The sequence below is a fragment of the Sturnira hondurensis genome, unplaced genomic scaffold (assembly GCF_014824575.4).
Source record: "Sturnira hondurensis isolate 20B ecotype Veracruz unplaced genomic scaffold, ASM1482457v3 Scaffold0002532, whole genome shotgun sequence".
NCBI classification, from domain to species: Eukaryota; Metazoa; Chordata; class Mammalia; order Chiroptera; family Phyllostomidae; genus Sturnira; species Sturnira hondurensis.
This window is the reverse complement of record NW_028075163.1, coordinates 430,737-441,096: the sequence shown is the minus strand read 5'-3', so window position 1 is coordinate 441,096 and position 10,360 is coordinate 430,737. Positions and strand designations below refer to the sequence as shown.

At 36.5% G+C, this 10,360-nt stretch overlaps 2 protein-coding genes across 2 annotated transcripts; both read right to left on the bottom strand.

Annotated features, from left to right (window-relative positions):
* Nucleotides 1-869: 869 nt before the first annotated feature.
* LOC118982881 (olfactory receptor 52D1-like) lies at nucleotides 870-2,220 on the bottom strand. Its single transcript, XM_037040035.1, is given in 3 exon segments — nucleotides 870-1,780; nucleotides 1,783-1,823; nucleotides 2,174-2,220. Coding segments are annotated over 3 exon segments (999 nt in total).
* Nucleotides 2,221-2,230: 10 nt separating this feature from the next.
* LOC118982906 (putative olfactory receptor 52P1) lies at nucleotides 2,231-3,172 on the bottom strand. The gene has a single exon (XM_037040053.1). It carries the CDS (start codon nucleotides 3,170-3,172, stop codon nucleotides 2,231-2,233), a length of 942 nt encoding a protein of 313 aa, XP_036895948.1.
* Nucleotides 3,173-10,360: the final 7,188 nt, after the last annotated feature.

Below are 10,360 nucleotides of genomic sequence, written 5' to 3'. Positions count from 1 at the left end.
TCTTGGTGTGGATGCCAAAAAATGGAAGGAATATTTGCATACTTCTAGTAGGAATATAAAGCCTACAGCTGCTACAAAAAAGGCATGGCATTTACTAAAAAAAAATTATACATAGAATTATCATTTGATTAATCAATTCCACTTCTGGATACATACCCCAGAGAAATTTTTTTTAAAGATTCAAACAGATTATTTTTACACTTATGATCATAGCAGCATTATTCACAATAACTTAAAGGTGAAAACATCCTGTGTCATCTGCAGATGAATGAATGGAAGAATGAAAATGAATTCCCATAATATTAAAAAGGGGGGACTTCTAATACATGCTAAAACATGGGTGAACCTTGAGGATATCATGCTACCTGAGATAGCAAGTCACAAAAAGATAAATATTGTATCCCTTACAATATAATGTAAATCACTTAAGTGATTCCACTTAAGTGAGGTACCTAGAGTAGCTAAATTCACAGAGACAGCAGTAGAGTGGTACTTATCAGAAGATGTGAAGTGGGAATGGGAAATTAGTGTTTTATGAATATGAAGTTTCTATTGGAGAAGATTAAGAAAAGCTCTGGAGATGGATGGTGATGCTGGTTGCACTACTGTATAATATGACTGTACTAATTCTACTGAACTATACAATTAAAAATAGTTAAAGTGATAAATTTTGTTATGCATATTTCAACACAATTAAAAGAACCATTAGTGTGATGCTTTTTATTTATATTCCATTCCAGTGCTAAAACATGAGTGATGATATTGGATAGATAAATAGGTGGATAGATAGATAAAGCAGTTATTTTCCTTACATTATCTTTTTGCTTCCATTTATTCTTGAACCAACTCTTTCATTCATCCAACTAAAATCAAGCAACTTTTATCATTAGTATCCTAAGAACATGTTCCCGTATTTTCTTGGTCCTCACTCCATACACAATAGGGTTGAGAAAAGGGGGCAACAAAAGGTACATATTTGCAATAAAAATATGGATATGTGCAGGCACACTTTTCCCAAAGCGGTGAGTAAAAATGGAAAAACCAGCTGTGGAGTAGAAGACAAGAATAACACAGACGTGGGATCCACAGGTGCCCAAAGCCTTAAAGCTAGCTTCTCGGATTGGCAGGTGGAATACAGAGCGCAGAATGAAGGCATAGGATACAGCAATAAGAATGGCATTACAGGAGCCCATGATTGTAGCCATACTGAGGCTGTAATGTTTGGTGCCTCCTGTATCCATACATGCCAGCTTCACCACAGCCATGAATTCACAGTAGGTGTGGGCAATTATTCGGGTCCTGCAGTAGGGCAGCTGTTTGAGCAGGATGGGATGTGGGGAAAAGAAGGCTATACCCCGAATCACCACAAGGATTCTGATTATAGTGATGTGAGCATGGGTGACAATGGTGGTATGGCGCAGTGGGTAACAAATAGCCACATAACGGTCAACGGCCATGGCCAGAAAGGAGCCTGATTCCATGGCAGTAAAGCTGTGGATGAAGAACATTTGGGCCAAGCAGGCATCAAAGGCGATGTCATGGGCTCCAAGCCAGAAGAGACAGAGCATGCGGGGCAGTGTAGATGTGGAGAGGACCAGGTCAGTGACTGACAGCATGCACAGAAAGAGGAACATAGGCTCATGGAGGCTTCGCTCTGCCCTCGCCACGGCCAGGATGGTCACATTCCCCACCACGGCCACTATGTACAAGGAGCAGAAGGGAATCCCAATCCAGACATGCAGGTGCTCCAGTCCTGGGATGCCCAACAGCAAGGTGACAGAGAGGGACAAGAAGTATTGAGAGGAGGCGTGGTGACTTTTCCTCTGANAAATTATATTAAAAAAAATTTAAAAAAAAAGAAGATGTGAAGTGGGAATGGGAAATTAGTGTTTTATGAATATGAAGTTTCTATTGGAGAAGATTAAAAAAAGCTCTGGAGATGGATAGTGATGCTGGTTTGCACTACTGTATAATATGACTGTACTAATTCTACTGAACTATACAATTAAAAATAGTTAAAGTGATAAATTTTGTTATGCATATTAAAAGAACCATTAGTGTGATGCTTTTTATTTATATTCCATTCCAGTGCTCAAACATGAGTGGTGATATTGGATAGATAAATAGGTAGATAGATAGATAGATAGATAGATAAAACAGTTATTTTCCTTACATTATCTTTTTGCTTCCATTTATTCTTGAACCAACTCTTTCATTCATCCAACTAAAATCATGCAACTTTGATCATTAGTATCCTAAGAACATGTTCCCGTATTTTCTTGGTCCTCACTCCATACACAATAGGGTTGAGAAAAGGGGGCAACAAAAGGTACATATTTGCAATAAAAATATGGATATGTGCAGGCACATTTTTCCCAAAGCGGTGAGTAAAAATGGAAAAACCAGCTGTGGAGTAGAAGACAAGAATAACACAGACGGGGGATCCACAGGTGCCCAAAGCCGTAAAGCTGGCTTCTCGGGTTGGCAGGCAGAATACAGAGCGCAGAACGAAGGCATAGGATACAGCAATAAGAATGGCGTCACAGGAGCCCATGATTGTAGCCATACTGAGGCTGTAATGTTTGGTGCCTCCTGTATCCATACATGCCAGCTTCACCACAGCCATGAACTCACAGTAGGTGTGGGCAATTATTCGGGTCCTGCAGTAGGGCAGCTGTTTGAGCAGGATGGGATGTGGAGAAAAGAAGGCTATACCCCGGAGTACAATAGACGCTCCCATTTTGGCAATGTGAGCATGGGTGAGAATGGTGGTATGGTGCAGTGGATGACAAATGGCCACATAACGGTCAATGGCCATGGCCAGAAAGAAGCCTGATTCCATGGCAGTAAAGCTGTGGATGAAGAACATTTGGGCCAAGCAGGCATCAAAGGCGATGTCATGGGCTCCAAGCCAGAAGAGACAGAGCATGCGGGGCAGCGTAGATGTGGAGAGGACCAGGTCAGTGACTGACAGCATGCACAGAAAGAGGAACATAGGCTCATGGAGGCTTCGCTCTGCCCTCACCACGGCCAGGATGGTCACATTCCCCACCACAGCCACTATGTACAAGGAGCAGAAGGGAATCCCAATCCAGACATGCAGGTGCTCCAGTCCTGGGATGCCCAACAGCAAGGTGACAGGAGAGGGACGAGAAGTATTGAGAGGAGGCATGGTGACTTTTCCTCTGATTTTTATCAATCCCTCTGAAAATAGAGTTGTTATATCAAGATGATCACAACCAGGTGCTAAAAAAATATGGAGAGTTTGTTCAGAAGGGTCATTAATGGTGTGTTGTTAAAAACAATTCAAATTCACAATCTCCAGTATTTAAAGTCATTAGAACCAGATGACTAAAATTAGTAATAACATACCAAATTACTGTTTTTAAAAATATAAAAAGATAATACTTATATCATTTCATGTTATTTCAGTACCTAAAAGTCACTTTGTCCCTTCATTTCCAGTAAAAGATTCCATCTGTAGTCAAACTTGTACTTAATTCAACACATATTTTTGAGCAGTTATTGTGCTTCTCTTTTGAGTTGTCATAGAGTACTTCTTTCATAGAGTAAATTTTCCATAACTAGAAGTGATCAAAGGAGAGGTCTTGTGAAAATTTGGGGAGTTATTTTAAAGAATCTTAACTGGGAATTAGAAATAATTTTGTTCCTCTCTTTCTGGACATGATATTGAAGGTTTTGACATAGCTTTTGAAATAGGATGAACTCAATATATATCTTCAACCTTTTATTTGCCCCTGCATCTGTGACTAATCTGACAAGTAAAATATTATTGTTTCTTTTTTTCTGTTATTTCTTTCTATCATGTACTCTTCAAGGAGGCATATATTATTTTCTTTTCACCCAATCACTTTATATTGTTAAGGACAATATATTTCTTAAAGTAACCTTACCACTACCTTCTCATCCTTATTTTTTTAGACTTTGATAATTTCACTCTGCCTATGAATCCTAATTGTGCTCCTTCATTTCTTGATGCAGAAATCCACATTCTAAACCATGCACAATAATTTATTTATTGGATTGGTAAATTTACCTAATGATGTCTGGAAAATCAGTTCCTGACTATAACAAATTTCTTCCCATAGTTCAAATCAACAGTCAAATCTATAACAGAGATTCCCTGGGATAAAGTATTATATGAACATTAAGCAAAGAGTTGAAAGGTTAAAAGGGGGGAAGTCTTAAATTATTGCAAATGCTTCAGTTTTAGAGAAAACCTTGGTTACTAATTTTCTGTTTTTTCCATCTCCCATACAGGCAGTACTTGGTACTTGGGTGGTGCTGCCATTAGCCCGTAAGAAGAATCTATTTTCCCTGTCTCAAACTGATCATTGTAAATATAACAGGCAGTAATAAGAACTTACACAGAGTTACCTCTACATATGCTCTCCAGAACCATGCTAACACACTTACTTTTTCCAAATATCATTAACTGAGGAAATATTTCCTAGGTTTTTAAGTTACACTTCTGAGCTTTATCACAGTGAAAAACTCTTGAATACTGCAAAGATGACTCTTTTATTATTTAGCTTTAAATAATTCATTATATTTTAATCAAGGATAGATGTTCCTAGAGTTCAAAAGACAAAAGCACAAGCATAATTATAACTCTACGTGAATGGGTACACATTATTTAAAGATGTAATTTGTCATTAATAATGAAGTATGAGGTGGAGCTCTAAAGGAGTAGAGCTTCTGAATATGATTGAAGTTGCTATCAATTTTTTTTTAGTTCATTCATTTTTAGAGAGAGAGGAAGAGAGAGACAGAAAGTGAGAGAAACATCAATTCATTGTTCCACTTTATTTACTCATTCATTGGTTGTTACTTGTATGTTTTCGGACTAGGGATCAAACCTGAAAAATTGGCATTTTGGGAGGACGCTCTAACAAACTGAATTACACATTCAAGGCCAGTCAGTTTTAAATATATTGTTATAAAACTAAGATATTATATGTAATTCCTGGGCCAACCACAAAGGAAATGTAAAATATGCACAAAAGGAAATGACAGGTACTCAGAAGGTGGCATCACAAAAATCAGCTAAATAAAAAAGAATGCAACATGGGAAGAAATGAAGGGCAAAAAAGTTATAAGACATATAAAAATAAATCAAAATAATGGCAAAAGTAAATCCTTCCCTATGAGTAACTACTTTAAATGTAAATGTTTTAAATTCTCTGGTCAAAACATACAAAGTGGTAGAATAAATTAAAACACCAGGATGTGACAAGTGAGAACTTGGACGTTGACACTGTGCCCTAACAATAATAAAATGTTGAACCAACTAAAAAATTAACAACTCACCTTACATCCCTAAGACAAATGAGGTTGCAGGGCAATCTTCTATCCCCCAAATTAAAGAAACCAATAAGCAAAAACTGGAAATCACAATTTACCAGAGCAAAAATTTTAAATGGGAAACAGTACAGGGTAGAAAAATGAAGTGTACTTAATAAATTGCTGGAGAGTTAGTTAAGCAAGCCTGAGAGATAAAACTCTAAGGGGATAGAGTCAATGTTGGGTCCTACAATATTGAGAGTTTTGCCTCCAGGAGCTCACCATGTCCCCCATGTCCTCCGAGTGATATCACAGAAAAGTCCCCCAAATCACCATGCTTTATGCAAGGTGAAGGAGAAATGAACCATTTTGGAAAATACCAGATTATGGTCTAACTAACCTGGGAGGAAAATGATTCTAGCTAAAAGTAAGCAGAAGAAAGGAATAATTCAAACTAAAGCAGAATTCACTAAGTTGAAAACAAAGAACCAATAAAGAAAAATAAAATTGCAAAGACTATACCATGAGGATGTACACTATACAAATAAATCTATAACTTATAAGAAATTGAATCAGTGATAAAAAACCTCCCAACCAACAAAAGCCTAGGACAAGATGGCTTCATTGCTGAATTCTATCAAATACTTAAAGAAAAATTAACACCAATACTATTCATAATCTTTCAGACAATCGAGGAGGAGGGAATACTACCAAAATCATTCTCTGAATGTTATTCTGCTATGAAAATCAGCAAACATCATTCTGACATGAAACTCAGAAAAAACACTATGAGGAAAAAACTACAGATTAATGTCTTATAAATTCTGATGCAAAAATACTCAACAGAATACTAGAAAGCCAAGTTCATTGCATGTAAAAGAATTGTATGACATGACTTAGTGAGATTTACTCCTGGAAAGTGATGATGATTCTTTTCTTTTCTTTTTTTAAAAATTTACTCTTTATTGTTTTTTAAATTATCATTTAGCCCCCTTATACACACATCCCAGCAATCACCATGCTGTTGTCCAATGTCCATGAGTCCTTTTCATTTTTTTGCTCAATTTTTTCATTCCCTTCACCTCCTCCACCCCACTAGTTGTCATCCTGCTCTCCATCTATGAGTCTGTCCCCATTTTACTTGTTAGTTAAGCTTGTTCATTAGATTCCACATATGAATGAAATCATATGGTATTTGTCTTTCTCTGACTGATTTATTTCACTTAGCAAAATGTTCTCTAAGCCCATCCATATTGTTTCAAAGGGTAAATTTTTCTTCTTTTTTATGGCCAAGTGGTATTCCATTACATAAATCAGGGATTTCCAACCCTTGGGCCATGGACCAGTAGTAGTCTATGGACTGTTAGGAGCTGGAATACACAGCAGGAGGTGAACAGGAGCATTATTACCACCTGAGCTCCACATCTTTTCAGATCAGCAGAGGCATTGTCATTGAAGCCAGAATCCAAATGTAAACTGTGCATGTGAGGGATCTAGGCTGCATGCTTCTTATGAGAATCTATGGAAGCAGTTCAAAATAAGAATTAAATTCTTATGGTAATCTGATGATCTGAGGTGGATCAGAGCCTATAATGCTAGCACTGGGGAGTGGCTACAAATACAGATGATCGTTAGCAGAGAGGTTTGACTGCACAGAGACCATCCCCAAACCACCCCCTCTCGCTATCCATAGAAAAATTCTCTTCCATAAATCTGATCCTTAGAGCTGAAAAGGTTGGGGAATCCTGGTATAAATGGCCATAGTTGTCCTCTGATGGACACTTAAGCTGCTTCCATAGCTTGGTGATTGTAAATAACACTGCAATGAACATAGGACTGCTTACATTCTGTCAAGTTAGTGTTTTGGGTTTCTTCGTACATATTTCCAGAAGCGGAATTGCTAGATCCTCTCTTATTCAATGCAGAACTGGAAGTCCTAGCCACAGCAATCAGAAAAGAAGAAGAAATAAAAGGCATCCAAATTGGAAAAGAGGGACTAATACAATCTTTACTTCCAGATGACATGATACTGTACATAAAGAACCCCCAAAATTCCAGAAAGAAACTATTGAAGGTAATAAATGAATTCGGCAGGATATAAAGTAGCAGGGTATACTATTAATATCCAGAAATCACTTGCATTTTTATATACCAATAACAAACTAACAGAAAGGAAAATTAAGAAAACAATCCCATTCACAATTACTACAAAAAGTGTAAAATACCTAGGAATAAGCCTAATTAAGGATATAAAAGACCCATACTCAGAAAATTATAAGACACTGAAGAAAAAAATTAAAGAAGATACAAATAAGTGGAAGCACATATTGTGTTCATGGATAGAAAGAATTAACATTATTAACATGTCCATATTATCCAAAGCACTCTATAGATTCAATGTAATTCTTATCAAGATTCCAAAAATGTATTTCCTAGAACTAGAACAAATGTTTCAAAAATTTATATGGAACCACAAAAGATCCCCCATAGAAAGAACAATCCTGAGAAAGAAGAACCAAGTTGGAGGACTCACGCTACTTAATATCAAACTATACTAAAAGGCCATAGGAATCAAAACATCATGGTACTGGCATAAAAACAGACACGTAGATCAATGGAACAGAACAGAGATCCCATAAATAAACCCACACCTTTATGATCAATTAATATTTAACAGAGGAAGCAAGCACATACAATGGGTTAAAGATAGTTTATTCAATTAATGGTGTTGGGGAAATTGGACAGACATATGCAGAAAAAAATAAACTAGACTACCCTCTTATACCACACATAAGAATAAATTAAAAATGAATAAAAGACTTAAAAAGACCACAAAAATTATAGAAGAAAATATAGGCAGGAAAATCTCAGACAATATGTTTTTGGATATATCTCCCCATTCAAGGGAAATGAAACAAAAAATAAACAAAATAATCAAACTAAAAAGTTTTTACACAGCAAAAGGATATTATCAACAAAATAAAAATACAATGGTAGAATGGAAGAACATATTTGCTGATACATCTGATAAGGGGTTAATGTCCAAAATTTATAAAGAACTCACAGAATTTGACACCAAAAATACAAACAACCCAGTTAAAAATGTTATCAAAACAGTCCAGTACTGGCATAAAAACAGGTGCATAGATGAATGGAACAGAATAGAGAGCTCAGAAATGAACCCAAGTCTTTATGTTCAATTAATATTTGACAAAAAGGGCAGGAGCATAAAATGGAGTAAAAAGAGCCTCTAGAACAAATGATATTGGGAGATCTGGACAGCTACATGCAAAAAAAAAAAAAGAAACTTGACCACCAACTTACACCATACACAAAAATCAACTCAAGATAGATAAAAGACTTAACTATAAGTCATGGTACCAAAGAATTTCTTGCAGGAAACATAGGCAGTAAAATTTCACATGTCCCATACAGCAATATTTTCACCCATATGTCCCCTAGAGCAAGGGATATAAAGAAAAGAATAAACAAATGGGACTAAATCAAATTAAAAAGCTTCCACATGGCTATGGAAAACAGCAAAATGAAAAGGGAAACAACTGTATGGGAAATATATTTGCCAATGATATGGACAAAGATTTGATCTCCAGAATATATAAAGAACTCACATGACTCCACTCCAGGAAGACAAATAATCCTATTAAAAAATGGGTAAAGGACCTGAACAGACACTTCTCCAAGGGGACATACAGAGGGCCCAGACACATATGAAAGGAGGCTCAACATCACTAGCCATCAGAGAGATGCAAATTAAAACCACAACGAGATGCCACTGCACACTGGTCATAATAGCCATCAAAAACAGATCAATAAGTGCTGGTGAGGTTGTGGAGAAGAGGGAACCTTAGTACACTATTGGTAGGAATGCATATTATTGCAACCACTGTGTAAAACAGTATAGCATTTCCTCAAAAAACTAAAGGTGGAATTGCCTTTTTACCGACCAATTCCACTACTGAGATTATACCCTAAGAATTCTGAAATACCAATTCAGAAGAGCCTATGCAGCACAATGTTCAAAACAGCACAATTATCAATAGCTAAGTGCAGGAAGCAACTTAAGTGCCCATCAGTAAATGAGTGGATCAAAAACCTATGGTATATTTACACAATGGAATACTAGGCAGCAGAAAGAAGGAGATCCTACCTTTCATGACAGCATGAATAGAACTGGGGTGCATTATGCTAAGTGAAGTAATCCAAGCAGTGAAAGACAAGTACAACATGATCTCACCTATGAGTGGAACCTAATCAACAAAACAAATAAATGTGCAAAATAGAACCAGAGACTTTGAAATAAAGAACAATCCAACAGTAGCCAGAGGGGAGCAGGGAAAGGGATAATGAGGGAAAATAAGGAAAGGTCCAGGTATAAAGGACACATGGACAAAGCCAAAGAGGGTAGGTTGGAGGGTGAAAGGTGGGGGTGGCAGAGGAGCATGATGGGAGGAAAATCGAGACAACTGTACTTGAATAACAATAAAAAAAGATAAGATATTTGTGAAAAAATAAAGAAAATTAAGCAATGCAGTATACCACAATAATAGACTAAGAGGATAAATAAAAATGCATATGATGATTTCAATTGATTCAGAAAAAAATTTTACAATTCAAAATATTTTCATGATAAAAACACTGAAATAACTCGATGTACAAGAAATCTACCTCAGTATAAAAAACCTGTAGCTAGGGAAAACTTGGAGAAACCTCATGTACACAGGTGGAAAAGAATCAGTTTTTCCTCTTGGCTCAAGACCAAGACAAAGATGTTGATTTTCACAACTTCTATTTAACATATCACTGGAACTCCTAGTCCAGTCAATTATACACGGAAAACAGCTAAAGTTTCCAAATTGGAAAGGAAGAACTAAAAATGTCTCTGTTCTCAGAAGACATGATCTTATACATAGAAAACCCTAAAGATTTCCCCCCAAACAGTTAGAAACACTAAAATTCAATATAGATGCAGGATACAAAATCAATGCACAAAAATTTGTGTTTTTATACACTAACAATGAAAGTCCCCCTCAAAAAT